This window comes from Cervus elaphus, chromosome 3 (assembly GCF_910594005.1).
Source record: "Cervus elaphus chromosome 3, mCerEla1.1, whole genome shotgun sequence".
Lineage (NCBI taxonomy): Eukaryota > Metazoa > Chordata > Mammalia > Artiodactyla > Cervidae > Cervus > Cervus elaphus.
The window spans coordinates 19,678,070-19,700,324 of NC_057817.1; the positions used below are offsets into that span (position 1 = coordinate 19,678,070).

A 22,255-nucleotide genomic window follows, 5' to 3' on the forward strand; every position below is an offset into this window, starting at 1 on the left:
CCAGAGTAAACAAAGTGGAGACGGCATCTAATGTGATCAGGAAGCCAAGGAAAGTCAGCACCATCAGAATCTGCCTTGATCTTTACTGGGCCCTCCACACTTCAGGAAGTCTATCCTGTCTGCCTTCTTTGTAATAAATCCTCCTCCTGGCAATAGGCAGGCCCAACTGACGGATCCAGATCTGGTCCCAACAGGAAGTATTGTGAGAACCCGAGATAAGAGTGCCTCGTGTTTGTTGTGCTGGTGCTTAGCTGGTTTCTAGCTCCTCAGCTGCCTTAACAGAGTCTTTCCACCTCCCACACAGTTACCTGCCCTTTCTGCCTGAATTCTCTTGACTGCCCACCGTGACCAATGCCAGCCAGACCTGCCTCCCAGCTCGCTCCTGCTATTCCTTCTCAGCCTTCCGACCACCAGCTTCAGGGTCGGTCTGCTCACCTGGCGGCCCACAGTTCCTCTTTCCCCTGGGCACACACACCTCTCTTCCTCACCTTGGCAGAATCCACCAATTTCTCCTCCTTCAAATCTCGAGTCTCAGTCAGGCTACTGTTGTGACTGACTGTGACCAACGGGATGTGGCAGGAGGCACACCGTGCAGGCTCCAGGCCCAGCCGCAAAGCAGCCTAGCAGCTTCGGCTCTGATGATCCTACAGCTGCCACGCTGTAAGGAGGCCCTTTTATGCTGCTGCAGAAAGGGCGTGTGGAGGACACAGGAGCCCAGCCTCTGGCCAACACCGAGGCCACCGGCCTCTGACGGAGGCACTGGGCCTGCCAGCCCAGCTGCCAGCGCAATGAAGCTGCGTGACGGCCCACATTAACGGGGCAGTGGGAAAATCGTCCAGACCGCCCCCAACCTGGGAGAGATGATGGTGACTGTCTTAAGCTACTAAGTTTGGGGACTGTTATGCAGCAACAGATAACTGGTTCATCAGTTTCCTTCTCATCGCCATGACCCGCTGTTGCCCTGGCCTGCTGAGATATGATTTAGGAAGAGGAACTAGACACATCTACACAAGCCTAATTGTGGTGCTTAGATCAGGCAGTGAAAATTAATAATTCCATGTGCTTTTAGCTCATCTACCCAGTGGTTTACTCACTGGGCTTTCCCCAAAGTAGCAATGGGAGGCGGAGGCTGTGCTGAAAAACAGCAAACCACTAGTCCTAAATTGTCAAAGTCAAGGCTTTTAAAAATGTTTTCCCTTTTAGACCCTGAGCCAGTCTCTCTTCCTTACAGTTCCCTCTTAGGCTGCTATCTGTAGTGTCAGACAGAACATGTCAACATGTCCCTTCTCCTCAGTAGCGTTTGCTGCCTTGAGACAATGTTCAGATTTCTCAGTTTGGAGTTTCCTTTGGGCCGTGGCAGGGAAAAAAGTGCCCACTGGCAGGGAAATGCTTCAGGAACCTTCATTTATTTGGGAGTGCCTGAGCCCATTCAGGCACGAACCACAGATCAAATCCCGCCCCTACAGAGTGATGGAAAACATTTCTTATTATCTAAAGAGAAGTGATCTGATATGTACATATTCCAGAAAAAAAGGGGGTGGACAGATGAAACAAGACTGATAAGAACATTGAAGAATTACTGAGTGTGGTGGATGGTTATGGTGGGGAGCTGTCATGTTATCTACTCTACTTTCATATATCTTTGAAATCTATATAATTTAAGAGTTTAAAAACTTTTAAAATAATCAAAGCTCAATAACTGCTTAAAATAGATGGACTTTCAGCTAGGGTTTGAAAAGGTAGTAGGTTGAAACTGAAAGTGTTCATTGCTCTGTCATGTCAGACTCTTTACAACCCTGTGGACTGTAGCCCACTAGGCTCCTCGGTCCATGGGATTCTCCAGGCAAGAATACTGGAGTGGGTAGCCATTCCCTTCTCCAGGGGATCTTCCCGACCCAGGGATTGAACCCGGGTCTCCTGTATTGCAGGCAGATTCTTTATCATCTGAGTCACCATAAACTGTAAAATCTTGGTTAGGCAGTCCGATGTGTATCTCTCTGGAGAGATGATGTAAAGCTTACATGAGATTTATAAAGGGATTGATAACCATCACCCTCCCAAACCGCCTCTCCCACAAAAACACTTAAGACATTATTAAGCATATTTCCGTGGCTAGAAATAGTTTTCAAGTAGAAGACACAATTATGAGTTCAAGATGAGGGAAAAATGGTATGAAATAATTTTACCAGGCAGTACACCTCGTCTGTGACTTAGACAAAAGATGTACAGGTAACTGGGGGGTTAGGCAATCCAAGGGGCATAGCACACAGCTCAGCCCCAGTTACCCTTTACATTTCTAAAGCCATAGCAAAGAAGGTGTTCTTCTCTTACTTATCAGGGATCCAGAGTCTAATGGTCCTGTCTCGTGAAGCTGATGCCAGTAAGTTTCCAAGTGGAGAAAACTGCACGCTGGTGACAACATCCTTGTGACCCACGTATCTGAAAGCTCTAGCTTGTGGCCTGAAACTCCACAGCATGAGAAATGTATCCCAAGAACCGGTAGCTATTAAGAAACAGAAGAACAAAACCATTGTGTGTGAAAATGCAAACATAGGCATGTCTCATTACAATGGGCGGGGTATCTAATAACAAGACATCCAGGTAACAGAGAGGCCGGAGGTGGCACGACAGACCAGGAAATGGCAAAAATATTTTAAAAAGAAACCCAAAGCCACGTCACTAATATGCAGGCATGGCTGTGTCCTATGTAGCCACACAGCAGGATCAGTGGCCCCTGTATTTGGTTAGAACTCAATGACTACTTATTAAAAGAAGGCAGCTCAGTACAACAGAGACACAGGACTGGGGGTGAGTTCTGTGTCTCTCAGGCTGACTGAGAGAGTAACTTAATCTCTGTGTCATAAGCACTGCATGCTTCTCCCGAGAGGGCTGGAGAAGATGATTTTTTTCAACTGTTCATGTGGAGATAATTTCACAGTTGCAGAACAGTTATACTAACAGTATAACGAACACTAATATACTTTTTACCAGATCCACCTGTTGTTACTATTTTGCCCCATTTGGTTTATAATTTGCTTGTGTGCTCACTCTTTTTCTGTACACAAGCATGCATGTGCACGCATGTGCATGCACACACACACAATTTTTTTCTTAAGCCATTTTGGGGTAAGTAAATTCATCACCATGGCACCTAAGTATTCCTAAATACTTAAGTGCATATTTCTAAGAATAAAGCTATTCTACATACCAATAACACTGCAATCAACTTCACAAAAATTATCGGTGACAGTACTTTAACCAACCAAATGTTTTCCAGTTTTGTTAACTGACCAGTAATGTCTTTTATAGCTAGATAAGGTAAGCTTAAAACCCACTTTGTGCTCTGTTATGACATCCTACAATTAATAAAAGAATCATATGTTTCAGACATTACCTTAAAGCTCTAAGAAAAGGAAAACAAATGGAATCAATAGTGGAAATAAATGCCCTTGATCAAGAAGTAAACCAATGAAAGACAGATCTAACTCTTGCCACAAAACCAAATGTTATATACACATTAAAATGAGGTGAAGTGAAAGTTGCTCAGTCATATCCGACTCTTTGCGATCCCATGGACTATACAATCCATGGAATTCTCCAGTTCAGACTACTAGAGTGGGTAGCCATTCCCTTCTCCAGGGGAATCTTCCCAACTCAGGGATTGAACCCACGTCTCCTGCATTACAGGCGGATTCTTTACCAACTGAGCCACCAGGGAAGCCCATTATATATGCCTGTACCCCCAAAATAGCCCCAGTGAGAGAAACCAGGTCAGTGAGAATCATTAAGCTTATATTATAGAATGTTTAGGAAAAAATACCTTGAAACACAGTATTACTGTTAGAAGAGAAAAATAAAGTCTCTGAAGCTCTGAAAAGCTTTTAAGTTCTTTAGCCATAGATAAAATTCATTTGAACTTGACCTATGCATTGTTTCCATGTAAAACAATTAAGAGTTTATAAGCTGCATACTACCCCCCTTTTTTTCTTAAAGTACAAAAGTTGATGTTCCATCACAATTCATCAAATTATTAAATAAATCAGATTCAAATTATTTGGGGCTAATGTGACAAAACAGGGAAAACCATGAATTATCATATATGTTATATTTAGGACTTGAGTTCTAAGGTATTATGCCATAGATTTAGCGAACATCAATCATCTTATAAGTCTTATTAAAGAAATAGAAAAAAAAAACTTTTCCCATGTGATAAGAACTCTTAGGACTTACTCTCTCAGCAATTTTCATATATAGCATACAGCAGTGTTAATTAATGTTATACATTACGTCTCTTGTACTTATAATGGAAGCTTATACCTTTTTTCCCATTCTTAATGTTATACGGAGTAGTGAGTGGTTCTGTTTAAGGAAGGGACATCCCCATTTGAGCAGAGACTTGAGTGAAATGAGGAGTGATTCAGGCTAAGACATGAAGAAAGAGCACTTTAGGCAGAAGGACACCACCTGTAAGGGCCTGAGACAGCAGTGAGCTTGGCAGCCTGAGGAACAGCAAGGAGGCCAGCATCTCCACCAGGACAGGCAGAAAAAGACAACCGGGGCTAATAGCCCACCAGGAAGCAGATGCCAGCAAGGAGCCGTGTGAGAGGTGTGTACTTAGTCCTAAGCCACTGAAGGATTCTGAACAGGCCTATCTTGTGATCTGATTTAAGAAAAATGCCATTCTGACAGTGAGAAAAGGATGGGCTAGCCAACAATAATGGTGGATCAACTGGGTATTCACAATGAGGAAAACAATGTCTCCTATATTTTATACTATACACAAAAATAATTCCATATGGATTACAGATCTAAATGCGACAGATAGAACAATAAGCTTTTAGAAGAGAACTTAGGGGAATATATTCATGGCCACCGGGGTAGGCATGATTGTTTAAACAACACATGAAAATTACTAAAATACTAAAGGAATGATAATTTGTACTACACTAAAATTAAGAAATTTTATTCACTGAAAGACACCACTAAGAGAATAAAATGGCAAGTCACAGAGAGGAAAAAGATATTCACAATACATTTATCCAACATAACAAAGAATATACAAAGAACCCTACAAATCAATAAGGAAAGTTAAGAAAACACAGTAGGCAAATAGGCAAAGGGCTTAAGTAGGCACTTCATAAGGGAAGATATACAAATGGCTAATAAATGTATAAAAAGGTACTCAAATCCATTAGTCACCAGTAAAGTGTAAATTAAAACGACAACGAGACACTACTACACTCTCATTAGAATGGCTACAATAGGAGAGATCTGTTAGTTCAGTCGCTCAGTCGTGTCCGACTTTTTGCGACCCCATGGACTGCAGCATGTCAGGCCTCCCTGTCCATCACCAACTCCCTGGGCTTACTCAAACTCATGTCCATCGAGTTGGTGATGCCATCCAGCCATCTCATCCTAGGCTGCCCCCTTCTCCTCGTGCCCCCAATCCCTCCCATTCATCAGGGTTTTTCTAATGAGTCAGTTCTTCACATCAGGTGGCTGAAGTATTGGAGCTTCAGCTTCAGCATCAGTCCTTTCAACGAATATTCAGGACTGATTTCCTCCAGGATTGACTGGTTGGATCTCTATGCAGTCCAAGGGACTCCCAAGAGTCCTCTCCAACACCACAGTTCAAAAGCATCGATTCTTCAGTGCTCAGCTTTCTTTATAGTCCAACTCTCACATCCATACGTGACTACTGGGAAAAACCATAGCTTTGACTAGACAGACCTTTGTCAGCAAAGTAATGTCTCTGTTTTTTAATATGCTGCCTAGGTTGGTCATAACTTTTCTTCCAAGGAGCAAGCTTCTTTTAATTTCATGGCTGAAGACACCATCTGCAGTGATCTTGGAGCCCAAGAAATTAAAGTTTCTCACTGTTTCCATTGTTTCCCCATTTATTTGCCATGAAGTGATGGGACCAGATGCCATGATCTTAGTTTTCTGAATGTTGAGCTTTAAGCCAACTTTTTCACTCTCCTCTTTCACTTTCATCAAGAGGCTCTTTAGTTCTTCACTTTCTGCCATAAGGGTGGTGTCATCTGCGTATCTGAGATTATTGATATTTCTCCCAGCAATCTTGATTACAGCTTGTGCTTCATCCAGTCTAGTGTTTCTCATGATGTATTCTGCCTGTAAGTTAAACAAGCAGGGTGACAATATACAGCCTTGACATACTCCTTTCCCAATTTGGAACCAGTCTGTTGTTCCATGTCCAGTTCTAACTGTTGCTTCTTGACCTGTACAGATTTCTCAGGAGGCAGGTAAGGTGGTCTGGTATTCCCATCTCTTTAAGGATTTTCCACAGTTTGTTGTGATCCACACAAAGGCAATAAAGCAGAAGTAGAAATTTTTCTGGAACTCTCTTGTTTTTTTGATGATCCAATGGATGTTGGCAATTTGATGTCTGGTTCCTCTGCCTTTTCTAAAACCAGCTTGAACATCTGGAAGTTCAGGTACTGCTGAAGTCTCACTTGGAGAATTTTGAGCATTACTTTGCTAACATGTGAGATAAGTGCAACTGTGCGGTAGTTAGAACATTCTTTGGCATTGGCTTTCTTTTGGGATTGGAATGAAAACTGACCTTCTCTAGTCCTGTGGCCACCACTGAGTTTTACAAATTTACTGGCACACTGAGTGCAGCACTTTCGCAGCATCATCTTTTAGGATTTGAACTAGCTCAACTGGAATTCATCACCTCCATTAGCTTTGTTCATAGTGATACTTCCTACGGCCCAATTGACTTTGCATCCCAGGATGTCTGGCTCTAGCTGAGTGATCACACCATTGTGGTTATCTGGGTCATGAAGATCTTTTTTGTATAGTTCTTCTGTGTATTGTTGCCACAAGATATCTTCTTAATATCTTGTGCTTCTGTTAGGTCCATACCATTTCTGTCCTTTATTGAGCCCATATTTGCATGAAATATTTCTTGGCATCTCTAATTTTCTTGAAGAGATCTTTAGTCTTTCCTATCCTATTGTTTTCCTCTACTTCTTTGCATTGATTACTGAGGAAGGCTTTCTTATCTCTCCTTGATATTCTTAGGAACTCTGCATTCAAATGGGTATATCTTTCCTTTTCTCCTTTGCCTTTAGCTTCACTCCTTCTCTCAGCTATTTGTAAGGCCTCCTCAGACAACCATTTTGCCTTTTTGTGTTTCTTTCTCTTGGGGATGCTCTTCATCCCTGTCTCCTGTACAATGTCACAAACTTCCATCCATAGATCTTGAGGCACTCTATCAGATCTAATCCAGTCAATCTATTTGTCATTTCCATTGTATAATTGTAAGGGATTTGATTTAGGTCATACCTGAATGGTCTAGTGGTTTTCCCTACTTTCTTCAATTTAAGTCTGAATTTCGCAATAAGGAGTTCATGATCTGAGCGACAGTAAACTCCCGGTGTTGTTTTTGCTAACTATATACAGCTTCTCCACCTTCAGCTGCAAAGAATATATCAATCTGACTTTGGTAATGTCCAACCATTTGGTGATGTCCATGTGTAGAGTCTTCTCTTGTGTTGTTGGAAGAGGGTGTTTGCTATGACCAGTGTGTTCTCTTGGCAAAACTCTGTGTCTTTGCCCTGCTTCATTTTGTACTCCAAGGCCAAATTTGCCTGTTACTCCAGGTATCTCTTGGCTTCCTACTTTTGCATTCCAGTCCCCTAACACGAAAATGACATTTTTTGGGGTGTTGGTTCTAGAAGGTCTTGTAGATCTTCATAGAACCATTCAACTTCAGCGTCTTCAGCATTACTGGTTGGGGCATAGACTTGGATTACTGTGATATTGAATGGTTTGCCTTGGAAGTGAACAGAGATCATTTTGTCGTTTTTGAGATTGCATCCAAGTACTGCATTTTGGACTCTTTTGTTGCCTACGAGGGCTACTCCATTTCTTCTAAGGAATTCTTGCCCACAGTAGTAGATATAATGGTCATCTGAGTTAAATTCACCCATTCCAATCCATTTTAGTTCACTGATTCCTGTCGATATTCACTCACTGTCTCCTGTTTGACCACTTCCAATTTACCTTGATGCATGGACCTAACGTTCCAGGTTCCTATGCAGTATTGTTCTTTACAGCATCAGACTTTACTTCCATTACCAGTCACATCCACAACTGGGTGTTGATTTTGCTTTGGTTCTGTCTCTTCATTCTTTCTGGAGTTATTTCTCCACCCTTCCCCAGTAGCATATTGGGCACCTACTGACATGGGGAATTAATCTTTCAGTGTCCTATCATTTTGCCTTTTCATACTGTTCATGGGGTTCTAAGGCAAGAATACTGAAGTGCTTTGCCATTCCCTTCTCCAGTGGATCATGTTTTGTCAGAACTCTCCACCATGACCTGTCCTTCTTGGGTGGCTCTACATGGCATGGCTCATAGTTTCATTGAGTTAGATAAGGCTGTGCTCCATGTGATCAGAGGCTGAGCCAGATCTGCCTTTGAGTGTTTCAGTGTCTCCTGCAGTGGTATGGGTCAGCAGTGGCCTACTGCAGGGGCAGGGGCTCTGGGTGCAGCAGACCTGGGTGTGGCATAAGCCCTCTTGAAGGAGGTCGCCATTAACCCCACCATAGAGCCACCAGAACTTACACAGGACTGGGTAAACAGACTCTTGGAGGGCACAAACAAAATCTTGTGCCCACCAGGGCCCAGGAGAAAGGAGCAGTGACCCCACAAGAGACCAATCCAGACTGGTCCGTGAGTGTCCAGGAGTCTCTGGTGGAGGCGTGGGCTGGCGGTGGCTGCTGCTGGCTCCAGGGCACTGAGTGTGGCAGTGTGCACAGGACCTTTTGAAGGAGGTCACGTTATCTTCATCACCTCCACCACAGTTTGGCCTCAGGTCAGACAACAGGGAGGGAACACAGCCCTGCCAGCCACAGAAAACTGGATTAAAGATTTATGGAGCACGGCCCCGCCCACCAGAACAAGACTCAGTTTCCCCTTCAGTCAGTCTCTCCCATTAGGAAGCTTCCATAAGCCTCTTATCCTTCTCTAAAAGAGGACAGACAGAATGAAAAACACAACAGAAGAAATAAATAGCACCAAATCTTGGTGAGTATGTGGAACAAAGGAACTCTCAGATAATGTTGGTGGTTATAACCACCCTTGGAAAATTGTTTTGAAATCTGTTAAGCTGAAAGACTTCCCTGGTGACTCAGATGGTACAGAATCCGCCTGCAGTGCAGAAGACCTGGGTTGGATCTTTGGGTCAGGAAGATCCCTGGGAGAAAGAAATGGCAACCCGCTCCAGTACTCCTGCCTGGAGAATTCCATGGACAAAGAAACCCAGAGGGCTACAGTCCACAGGGTTCAAAGAGTCAGACACAACTGAGCGACTAACACGTAAACACACCACACACACCACACACACACACCACACCACACACACACACACACCACACGCACGCACGCACACACCACACGCATGCACGCGCGCACACACACGCACACACACACCACACACGCGCACACACACACGCGCACACACACACCCCACACGCACGCACGCACACACACGCACATGCACATACGCGCACACACACACACACCACACGTGCACATGCACACACACACACGCACACACACACATGCATGCACGCACACACACACATGCACACACACACCACACACACTCGCACACAAGATGACTGTATTTGGGCTTCCATGGTAAAGAATCCTCCCGCCAATGTAGGAGAAGTGGGTTTGATCTCTGGGTCGGGAAGATCCCCTGGAGAAGGAAATGGCAACCCACTCCAGTCCTCTTGCCTGGGAAATCCCATGGACAGGGGAGCCTGGCAGGCTACAGTCCATGAGGTAGCAGGACAGTCGGACACGACTTAGCGACTAAACAACAATAAGCAGCTGAATATACACTTACTATCTGACTCAGCAATTCGACTTCTAGTAGTCAAATATCTACAGAAATTCTTACACATGTTCAGCAGAAGATATAGACAGTAATGTTTATGGAACTACTACTCAAAGAAGACCAAAACTAGAAACCCCACTGCCCATCGAAGTAAAATGGATACACAAATTGTGGTATATACATACTGTGTACCTGTGTAATTAAAATGTATTTACAAAGTTCAAGAAGACGCAAAACTGATCTATGGAGTTAGAAGTCAGCACCGAGATTATGTGGGTGGCAGGCAGGGAGGACAGTGGCTGGAAGGGAGATCAAGGGTACTGGCCAAATAGGCAAGTCACACTGTGGAGACTGAGCAAGCTGCTCACTGTTGGTACATATCTTATACTTCAAAAAAGTGTTTAGACAAAACAAACAAAAAGTCTCAGTCTGGCTGTTGTCTGGAGTGCATACAGAAGGAAGAAGGAAGTCAGTCTGGAGGCTGTTGCAATAGCCCAGCCAGAAGGAGGTGGTCTGGACCAGGCTGAAGACTGTGGAAGCGGGAGAAGTAGTCAAAACCAAGGTATATTGTAAAGACAGAGTCCACCAAGGTTTGCAAACACACTAGATGTGAGGGGGAAAGACAGAAAAGAAAACAAAGGTGCCTGGCTGCTGGCCTGGGCACCCAGGTGAATGCTAGAGATAGTTAATGAGATTAAGGCATTTAAAGTATTAAGTGAAATAAGACTCATAAGCCAAGTCAGGCACACAGAAGACACTCAGCTGTAGCTATTATTACAGGAGTGTTAGTTTTTGCTACTGTCAGCAGCGTCAGTGTAGACAATACATTAAAGACTGGAAATCGGATGGGGTCACTCAAGCAGTAAGTCTAGATACAGAATCGGAAGAAGGTGCTTAACCTGGAGAGAAGGAAGCGAAAGGAAGGAGCCATTGGTGGAGTAGGAAGGGCCAGGAGACTGCGGTGTCCAGGAACAGAGTGTGTACTCACAGAGGGTGACGGAGTCGTTGTCAAAGGCTTCAAAGGGACTTGGTGAGATCAGGCCTGAACACGACCAGCTACATAATTTGTGGGATCCCGTATAAGATGTAAAAGTGGGGTCTCTTGTAGGAAATCAGTGAAAATGTCAAGACCGGGATGGCAGGGCCTTAAACTAAATGTGTGACCTGTGCGACCATACAGGTCAATTGCCCAAGAAGCCAGCTGTAGGCCCAAGGATCAAAGGCTGCTTTGGCAGCAGAATTGTTTCAGTGGAGTGGTGGGATCAAAGCTGGAACGGTGTGGGTTGAGGAGAAAATGGGAGGGAGGCAGTAGAGAGAGTTAAGATACACAACTGACCCACGAACTCATTGAAGGTTTATAGGGTCCCTAAAATTCAATATGACAAGGACCAGGAAAAAATGTTATTACAGGATCAATGTGAAGTGGCAATTAATTGGGGCTGGTGGCGGGGGTGGGAGAGACACAGAGCCAGAGGTATAAGAATATGACACATCGGAGATGGTGACATAGGAATTGAGCTTTTACATATTTCCTCAGAAAAGGAAAAGGGCACCTTAACAGAGTTAGTGTTAGTTGCTCAGTCATGTCCAGCTCTTTGTGATCCCACAGACGGTAGCCCACCAGGCTCCTCTGTCCATGGGAATCTCCAAGCAAGAATACTGGAGTGGGTAGCCATTCCCTTCTCCAGGGGATCTTCCTGACCCGGGGACTGAACCTGGGTCTCCTGCATTGCAGGCAGATTCTTTACTGTCTGAGCCACCATGGAAACCCTTACCTTAACCAGAGTGGATGCTCAAAAATTGTTAGCTTTAGGGTTGATGGCTACTTACCCATATTACAGCAATACCTGCTATTGTCAGCATGAGGCCTGCTAAAGAGAAGTGACAGAAAGGTGGATGAACGCTTAGTTTAAAGGATGTGGACAGCTAACCCTGAGAGCCAGGTGGCTTTCCGAGCCTTATTAACTATGAAACACTGGCAGCAGAGATGTCCCACTTACAACTGTGTGGCTCAGCATATACATGCTACATTGTCTTCCAAATCTCAAGAAAACAGAAAAAGGACTAACCATCTACAAAATGCTCATGAATGCATTCTTCCTGGAAACTATGAAAACCGACCCTGAATTTCTCTCCTTAGTTCCTTAACCCTGGCCCACCAAACCCTAATACCATCATAATAAAAGGTATCTGATTATTGGCATCTGTGCTGTAGAGTGTCAACTTGGAATTTGTGTTCATACATTTCCAGTGAACCACACCCTCTATAAACATTACCCCGTCATTTAAAATGTCAAAGCTTGCACCTAATCGCCATCTGTTTGAGATAAACTATCAGAGGGAGGAAGCTAAAAGTTTAATAAGTCTAGCCATTAAAAAAAATCTTTAAATTATATTCTATAACAATAGTCCATTGTTTCAAGAAATCCTTCACACTCACCTGGAGCTGATGACAAAGAACAGACTAATAATGGTTTGCTCTACATAACGTCCAAAAGGGCATCAGTTGTTGTGTTGAATAGCAGTAACTTTCTTTAATCAACCCAAGCACTCTCACTGATTTAACCAAAATCAACTGCGGTTAATTAGAGGCTTGCTTTGTGAGGAATATCTTTTCTGGAAACAATGGTATTGCCTCCGGTTTTCTCCATTTGTTGCTAAATTCCCTTATCTATTCTGTTGTGTAAGTGTGTATGATACAGAATTCCAATATTACAGGAGTATTTACTGAATTTCCCTCCAGCCCTTGGCCACCTGGTTCCCCTTCCTGGAGGCATATTTAACATATTTGTTTAAGCACAGAGGAGAGAAGATACTCTCTTCTGTGCTTAAACAAATGTGGGTGTCTAGTTACATTTCTCTCTAGATTATTTATAATTTTCTCCTCCAGTTTTATTGAGACATAACTGACATACTACACTGTATAAGTTTAAGGTGAACGGAGTAATGATTTGACTTACATACCTCCAATGATTACCACGATAAGTTTAGTGAACATCCATCATCTCATAAACATACAGCAAAGAAATAGGGAAGGAAATAATTTCCCCCATGACGAGAACTCTTAGGATTACTCTTAACTTTTATATATATTGTCGGTTGGTTGATCTGTTGATCAGCTGCTCAGTCGTGTCCGTCTCTTTGCAACCCTGTCCTTAGGGACATCAGGCTCTTCTGTCCATGGGAGTTTCCCGGCAAGAAAACTGGAGTGGGTTGCCATTTCCTCCTCCAGGGGATCTTCCCAATTCAGGGATCAAACCTGCTTCCCCCACACCAGCAGGTGGATTCTTTACCACTGCGCCCTTGGGAAGCCCACATATAACATACAGCAGTGTTAATTACACTTCTACATCCCAGTAGTACATCTCTTACAACCGGAGGTTTGTACCGTTTGACCACTTTCATCAATTCCCCTTCTCCTACCACTGCCTCTGGTAACCACCAATTGGTCTTTTTTTTTTTTTTTGAGTTTGATTTTTGCTGATATTTCCTCGTCATTAGATTTAGGATACATATATTTTGACAAGAATGCCACAAAAGTTATGCTGTGCCCTTATCAGTGCATTGTACTAGGGTACATTTGGTATGTTTGACCCAGGATTGGTGAGATTAACTTTTATCACTTGGTGTAGGTAGTTTTTGCCTTGTAAAGTTAGTGTTTTTTCCCCTTTGTAATTAATAAGTATTTTGTGGGGGAGATAAACTATGTAAATATCCTCTTCCTCAATAAACTGTCACCCACTAATTTTAGCATCCTTCATTAATTTTTGAACCCATTATTCTTTAATTTACTAATGTTTAATTAAATTAATGAACTATTTACTATTTTAAGGATGAATCTTCTCTTTTTCTCCATCTATCTACTTATTCAATACCTCGTTTACATCAGTATGGACTCAGATTATTTTACTCAATGGGCTATTATCCAGATTTATCATTATTTATTCTGATTCTCATACTGTTCCAGATTTGGCTAGGAAAAGCCCCTTAAAGCTCGCCTCTGTGTCCTGATATGTGTCCATCATTCTTTGAATACTTCCTTATTTCCATATTTACAAGGTATTGCAAGATGTATTTTCCCTGCTCCAGCCCTGGTGCAGGTCTTTTTTTCCCCCCAAGAAGTTTGGATTCCTTTTCATAGAGAATGGCAAACTTAGAAACCAAGATATGGCAACTATGTTTGCTCATTGCTACTGGGCTTACCAGGTGGTGCTAGGGGTAAAGAACGCGCCTGCCAACACAGGAGATGCGAGAGATGTGGGTTTGATTCCTGGGTCGGGAAGATCCCATGGAGGAGGGCATGCCAACCCACTCCAGTATTCGTGCCTGGAGAATCCCATGGACACAGGAGCCTGGAGAGCTACAGTCCACAGTACAGAAAGAGTTGGACACGACTGAAGTGACTTAGCACGCATGCATAAACTGCTGTGACAGCTGACAGAACTAAGAAATGAGATATAAACAGAAATCTCAGAAGTCAGAACTAAGAAATAAGATAAAAATAGAAAGCGGTATCTATCCATATGCAGAAATCAAGATAAAGGTATTAAGAACCACGTGTTCATATACTGGTAACTCCCATTTCAATCTAACAGCACAGAGTATGTTTCAGCCCTTCCTCTTCTAACATTTATATCCCACAGTAAAAAGAAAGAAAAAAACCTGGCTCACATTACACTCAATATATTTTTGTTCAAGTCTAGGGCATGCAAACAGTTTCAGAATCACTAACCCACATCCCTGCCATAAGCAGTCCTACTAACTAGAGTCAGGGTGCGGTTTCACTCCTTTTGATCTTGTCAGATTTGGTTTTATTCTGTGTTAGAGTAAGGCTCCTTCAGTTGTGAACTGAGTGTTGGGGCATACCCTTTAGTTCAGATGTAGCCTGATGCCTATGGCCTGGCCTCCCTGGTGTCTCGCCTGAGGTGCTGGGAAAGATCTCCCCTCCGCCTGAGCCACAGCTTGGTCGAGCTCTACTCGGCATGATCCCGGGGATCACCAGCCTCCTCCTCATCCTCCCCCGCCTCCTGCCTAGCAGGAAGGGATCTCCCCGAGACCTCACACTCTCTCAAGTGCACCTCAGCCAAAACTGCAGCGGCCGCACAGAGTCTGAGGTCACCCACCCCACTCCGTAGCAGCTTCTCGGGAATCCGGCCACACGCACCCTGGCCCTGTCACAGCCAGGGTGAAGGCCTCTCCTGCCCCGGCTCAGCCAGGCCCACTCTGCTCAGCTCTCCCTCTCGTGGGCAGCGGGGAGTGCGCCCCCGAGAGAAAGCCAAGGCCAAGCGCGAACGGGAGGGGCTCACCTTGTGTCTCCCCCTTGCAAGGATCACTGGTTTACGTTCCCTGTCGCTCAACATCCGAAAACAGTTGCCTTGTATATTCTGTCTCGTTTTACAGTTGCTTTCAGCTGGAGGGCACATTTGGTTCCTAGTTAACTACCCTGACTGGAGAAAGAAGTCAGCCCCAGTCTTTTTCATAGCTGAATAGTATTCTATGGTGGTGGTGTTTAGTCGCTAAGTCGTGTCTGACTCTTTGCGACCCCGTGAACTGTAGCCCGCCAGGCTCCTATGTCCATGGAATTCTCCAGGCAAGAATATTGGAATGGGCTGCCATTTCCTTCTCCAGGGGATCTTCCCAACCCAGAGACTGAACCCGCATTTCCTGCATTGCAGACAGATTCGTTGCCACTGAACCACCAGGGAAGCCATTCTACGATGTACCTGTATCTTAATTTTTTCAACCAGGTGACCATATTTAGGTTGTTTACAAACAGCATTGTAATGAACACGTGTCATTTCTGACATGTACAAAATATCACTGTGATAGATGCCCTGAATAATTATTGATGGGTCAAAAAGTACGTATTTTAGCAGGCCCATGTTCACCATCTAGTATCCTTCACAACTTAAAAAATTTGGATTATATTCCTCTCAGGCCTTTTCATTCCATAGTCAAGAGGGTCTGAAAAACTCAACCACCTCTATATAGAAATTCTCGAATTTTTCAATTATTTCAGAAGTTCCTCAGTACACTTCTTACCTTCATCACGTCTGCTTTAAAACTCCCTACCGGGACGAAACTCAGCTCTCTGGTACGAAGGCATCACAATTTGTACTTTCTGCTGCATTTCTAGGTTCATTTTGGTTTTGGGTTACAACAGAAAACACTGGATCACCTTCTTCAGGGAGATATAAACAAGAAAATTTTCTAAGGAAATCTAAGGAGGAATTCACTGTAAATATTTTTTTCAAGACAAGAAAAATAAAATGTAATCCCCAGGCAAACACACCACAAACCAAGACAGAAGTAAGAGAGAGGGTTGCATAATACAAAGACAATATTCTAATCATAACTAGATAAACTTTAATATCTAATTCTTTCAGAATCAGCTTGTCCAATCCAAGCACTATGTAATAGTATTGATATAATTAAGTGATGGCACTAACTCAAAATTCCTCTGCCATGAATAGGGAATAATTTTCCTGCTAGCTGACATGAAGTAATTAGCCTGTTAGTAGTGTAAGCAGAGTCTCAAAGAAACTGGGGCTGCTTTAAAAATAATCTTTAGTAATGACAGTGTGGAGAAATTTAATGTATTCAAATTCTCTATGAGGGCTGAGGAGCTTAACAACACAAACCCTTCCGGAGTTGTCACTAAGGGCCAAATCCTTTTAAGAACTTGATAAACATCCTTTTACTTAATCCTCACAAGGAGGCAGGTGACTATCATTATCCCTTTTGTATGGATGAGGAAATGAGGCTTGGTGAGGTGAAGTCACTTGCCCAGGGTCATAAACATAGAAAGGAGCAGAGTTTAACCCAGATCTATCAAACTCCAAGGGCTTCCCTGGTGGCGAGGTGGTAGAGAATCTGCTTGCCGATGCATGAGATGTGGGTTCGATCCCTGGGGCGGGAAGACCTCCTGGAAAAGGAAAGGACAAACCACTCCAGTATCCTTGTCTTGGAAATTCATGGACAGAGGAGCCTGGTGTTCTACAGCCCACCCACCGGGGTCTCAAAAGAGGCGGACTCAACAATAACAACAATCAGACGCCACATTCCACATCAAGAGCCCAGGCTCCGGGGGTTTACAGACTGGCCCCACGGGAGTTCCTGGGGACCTTGTTAAAGACGTGTATCTCTAGGAAGTTACACTCTGTAGAGTGAAACCCAGGAACCTGAACTTTTGACCACCTCCTCAGTTAATTCTGACGGACGTGGAAATCCGAGAAAGACCGCACCCTGCTTCTGCCTCTCAGTGCACACCTGAGGTCACGTTAACACTGGGGAGCGGTGTTTAAAAACAGTGACAGGAGAAGGAGCTTCAGTAAAAGCTGCTACACAGGTTGCCATCAGGAACCAGAATAACAGGCTTCCCTGGAGGCTCAGGGGTAGAAAAGCCACCTGCCAATGCAGGAGAAAACGGGTTTGATCCCCCGGTCAGGAATATACCCTGGAGTAGGAAGTGGCAACCTGCTCCACTATTCTTGCCTGGAGAATTCCATGGACAGAGGAGCCTGGTGGGCTACAACCCATGAGGTCTCCAAAGGGTCGGACACAACTCAGCAACTAAGAACCAGAAGAGAAAAAGAATTTTTGGCAAACTTCAATTATGGTTTCACGGTCAGGAAAATAACTTTAAAAATTCACAATTTCATTCTGCCTCTATTCAGTAAGAAAGGGGGTAAATAAAATTGTTCTACACCCTCATTTATTCTACAAACATCCCAAAGATTAAACAGGGAATGAGTCGATGACAGAGCAACCCTGAACACAAAAAAAGGAAAGGCTGATAATGTCAATGCTGAAATACATCATTTTAAATGGAAACTTCAACACGCGGCTTAGATTGTGCACGTCTTGTGAAAATGCTCTGAAACTCTTCTGATGTTTGTATAAACTTGAGTGCGGCCCTCTGGGAAACTGAGCTGAGGGGGGAAAGTGTGGCTCCAGAAGCTGATGAGAGATTGGGCTCAGCCAGGCTCTGCTGCTTACCAGCTACACCGCCTCAGCTAACTTACTCAGCTTCCCGTTTCCACCTCCATGAACAGGGATGACATTCACAAGCTATCGTTTGCTCCCATCCTCTCCTCTCTGATTGCCTCCCATCCTGTGAAACCCAAGAGCGCACTACCCTCTGAGTATACACAAATCTACCACACCTCCTGTGGTTTCTCCAGGCATGCCTCCAGCCCCACTGCCATCAGTGATGCCTCACTCTCGCTCCCGTGATGCTCGGGATGGTCCCTGGGCTGACCCTGGTACCCACGCTTGCTGTCCTTTCCCCAAAGCTGCCACCTGGCCACAGAAACACCATTTACAGGATCTCTCTTGTGCACACATCCTCCTCTCTGAAAGTCCCTCCTCCTACTTACCTACTTACACATTGACTCTGCCTGGGGACGTCAAGCTCCCTGAAACCCTCCCAAGCGGCAAGCATTTTCACACTTCACCTACCTGAGGTCACAGTCTTTCTCTCTGTTCCAAGTCTTGGTATTATAAGTTCACTCAACAGATATCTCAGCCCTACCACATGTAAGGGCAGGATGGCTGGGGCGGGGGGAGTCCTGAGTCACAAAATAGGCAAAAATCTCTAAACAGGGAGCTTTAGTTTAAGCAGAGAAGAGAGCAACAAGTCAAGGAGCAGGCTAACGTATCAATTTAAATTGTGCTAAGAGGCATGAAAGATAAAGCAGGGTGTCATATGAGAATTTCTCGTGGGCACAGAATCCTTAATTCAGGTGAAGTGATCAGTGGCATTTTAAGTGGAGGCATGAAGGACACAGAGGAACCAGCCAAGCAGAGGGAGGTAGTGAAGAACATTTCTGATCAAGGGCTCACCCAGGCCTCTCTGAAGACCTTTTCTTCCATGTGTCCTCAGCATCCTGTTCCGGTGATCACGCCCTGGATGTTATCACAAGCAGCGCCAACACTTCTCTGATCACTAACTGAAACCCACTATCCTTAACAACACGCTTTCCTTATAGCTGGCTTGCTCACAGCTTCTATCTCATCCAGACGCCAATCCACTGACCTCCGTTCTCCACGGAGGCTCTCTTTCACTGTCTTCATTTCACTATCCAATTTGTAGTCTTCGTTTCTTTCCTTACCCAGTTTATAAACCCTTTCTTGCACATATATTCAGACCTTTGACTTGTCTTCCTCTCTTCAAATTCCTCTGGCAAAATCTCGGTCACTCTGCCTTTTCTGAGGCTGAATCTGTGACAGAAATGCTAGACACACTCCAAGGAAGACTAGGAACAATATAAATTTAAGACTGCTAATTTCATAGGGACTAGTCTACACTGCTCGGTGGTGCTCACTTCTGCAATAATTCCCTCCCCCACTCTCTCTAATGACTAACATATTCTCTCTTTCCAATATTTTTACCCTGCTCTATCTACACCTTGGCTTTCATAATGCCCTGCTATAGTGGCATTCCCTCCTATTTTTCTAACCATTCCTTCTTGGATTCTTTTGCTATTTCCCCTTCTGACCCAAAGGCTGGAGATCTTCGCATGTGTACATATTGAGTCGCTAAATCGTGTCTGACTCTTTGCGACTCCATGGACTATAACCTGCCAGGCTCCTCTGTCCAGGCAAGAATACTGGAGTAGGTTGCCATTTCCTTCTCCAGGGGATCTTCCTGGACTAGGGAATTAACCAAGTCCTGCAGTGGCAGGCAGATTCCTTACCGCCGAGCCTCCTAGAAACAGGCCATTTGCCCTCATTGTTCTATGTTTTTCCCAGGTGACTTCATCTATTCCATGACTTAAAATACCATTCATATGCTATAACCCTAGTTTGAAGACCACCATCCTAGTTTGAAGCACCGTCATCTGCTGATATTACTATAATGGCTCCTAACTGACTTTTCTACTCACAGCAGTTCAATCCACACAGAAACCAGAGTGATTGTTTTGAGGTGTGAACGTGTTATTCTCTCCCTTAAAATCCTTCAGCAGAGTTCCATGACTCTCGGAACAAAAGCCTAAAACACTGCTTCTGTCTTAGTTTCCTGCGGCTGCTGTAACCAAGTACCATAACTTTGGAGCCTTCAAACAACAGAAATTTATTCTTTCACAGGTCTGGAGGCCGGAAGTCCAAAATCCAAGTGTTCGCAGGACCACACTCCCTCTAAAGGCTCTAGAGATTTCATTTTCCAGTCTCTGGTGCCTTCAGGATCTCCTTGGCTGGTGGCTCTATGACTGCAATTTCTGCCTCTGGCTTCATGTGACCTCCTCTTATCTCTCTGTATGTCTCACTCAGGGCCCACCCAGATAGCTCAGGATGATCTCTGTTCAAATCCTGCAAAGACCTTTTCTTTCCAATGAAGTCACACTTACAGGTTCCAGGCATTAAGACTCGGACACATCTTTGGGAGGGTTGCCATTTAACCTGCTACAGCCTCCGAAGACTCAGTGAGCTGCCTCTGCCTCACCCACAACTACACCTCCCAAAGCTTTCTTCACCTCCCAAAGCCTTTTATCTCCTTGATCAACGACAAGCTCTTTCCCACTCTGAATTTTTGCTTATGCTAATCTCTCTCCAGGCTTTGTTGGTGGCTCAGTGGTGAAGAATCTGCCTGCCAATGCAGGAGATGCCAGTTTGATAGCTGGGTTGGGAGGATTCCCTGGAGAAGGAAATGGCAACCCATTGCCGTATTCTTGCCTAGGAAATCCTATGGGTAGAGGGCAGGCTACAGTCCACAGGGTTGCAAAAGAGTTGGACACAACTTATTGACTAAACAACAACAAATAATTCTGCCTCTGGTCTTTGCCTAGCTAGCTCCTCCTTCAGGTCTTGAGTTGAATCTAACACGCAGAGAAGTGTTCTTTGACCCCCATAAACTTAAATATATTGCCCCAGTTACCATCATTCAAAGAACCCTGTTCCTTTTCTTCACCACAAGTTGTATCTGCACATGATTTGTGCTTACTTGTTAATATCTGTGTCTATCACTGGACCATGAATTCTTCATACCATTGTTAAGAAACACATCTGTTTTGTACACTTCAGTATGTACACCCAAGCATAGGCGAGCACCTGACAAACAGCAGAACTAAATTAAGAAAAAAGAAAAAAGTAAGTAGAATACCTCCTATTCCTTTTTGAAAGAGGATCAGGTAAGTATAAATAAATGAGTTAGAATGATGATCAGGCAGCGGAGGACACTGCTGGCCTGCAGGAGACATCCTTGCCCAGCCAGCCTAGAAATGCTCAAGCTGGGAACAAAAGGAAAAGTAGTACCTGATTAATAGCGTTAGGACTTCTCTAGTCTCCAGTTCTGCCACAGACAGCTATACAGTCTCTCTGGAACTCATTTCACTTTTTATAATAATCTCTACCTCCTGTTCAAAACGATTGATTGAGGTTTTTCTGAACGTTTAGGGAAAAACTCCAATACAAACTAATTTCTACCTGTAGCCTAATTCTAAGCTAGGAGGTGCACAGATTTATCTAATTTCCTTAATTATGCTGAATTACAGCATGACTCAAGCATTAACAACAAATACCGCTGGGCTGGTTTAAAGTCTAGTATGCATGGAGGGCCTTCCCTCTTAGCTCAGTCGGTAAAGAATCTGCCTGCAATGCAGGAGATCCGGATTCGATTCCTGGGTCAGGAAGATCCTCTGGAGAAGGAAATAGCAACCCACTCCAGTATGCTTGCCTGGAGAATCCCATGGACAGAGGAGTCTGGCAGGCTACAGTCCATGGGGTTGCAAGAGTCAGACACGATTTAGCAACTAAACCACCATGCACGGAAGAACAGAGAAAAAGAGCAGTCTTTTCTGAGACACGTGAAATTCCCCAGCCACTTTTTGTCCCCTGAAGTTTTGTTTTTTTCTAACTGAGATACAATTCACATACCACAAATTCATCCTTTTAAAGTGTACAATGCAGTGTTTTGTTCAAAGTTGTACAACCACGGTCACCATCTAATCGCAGAACATTCTCACCACCATCAACAGACCCTCCAAAAAATCCACCTTCATGAGTAATCAGTCTCTATTCCTGCCTCCTCCAGACCCTGGCAACCACTAATATTCTGACTCTAAAGATTTTCCAGTCTTTTTTTTTTTTTTAATGTTAATGAAACTGAAACACAGAGAGATGAAATGATTTGCATCGGGTTGCAGCCACTTAGGAACTTACTAGCAAGATTATTATTACTCCTTATTAGGAAGATCACAACACACATGTTTAGGGTAAGTTTTTAAACTGTACATAAAAGAAAAAAACAAAAGATCAGTGAAAATATATTTAGCTTGACTACATGCATGCATGCTCAGTCGTGTCTGATTCTTTGTGACCCTATGGACTGTAGTCTGCCAGGCTCCTCGGTCCATGGGATTCTCCAGGCAAGAATACTGGAGC

General features: G+C 44.0%; 1 protein-coding gene across 3 annotated transcripts in view; it reads right to left on the reverse strand.

Moving 5' to 3' along the window:
* POC1B (POC1 centriolar protein B) overlaps positions 1-22,255 on the reverse strand; it is a 100,606-nt gene that overhangs the window by 71,076 nt on the left and 7,275 nt on the right. For all 3 annotated transcript variants that reach the window (XM_043880902.1, XM_043880895.1, XM_043880908.1), the window contains exon 3: positions 2,332-2,503. In XM_043880902.1, the coding sequence (XP_043736837.1) occupies positions 2,332-2,503 (172 nt within the window). The remainder of the gene's footprint in view (positions 1-2,331; positions 2,504-22,255) is intronic.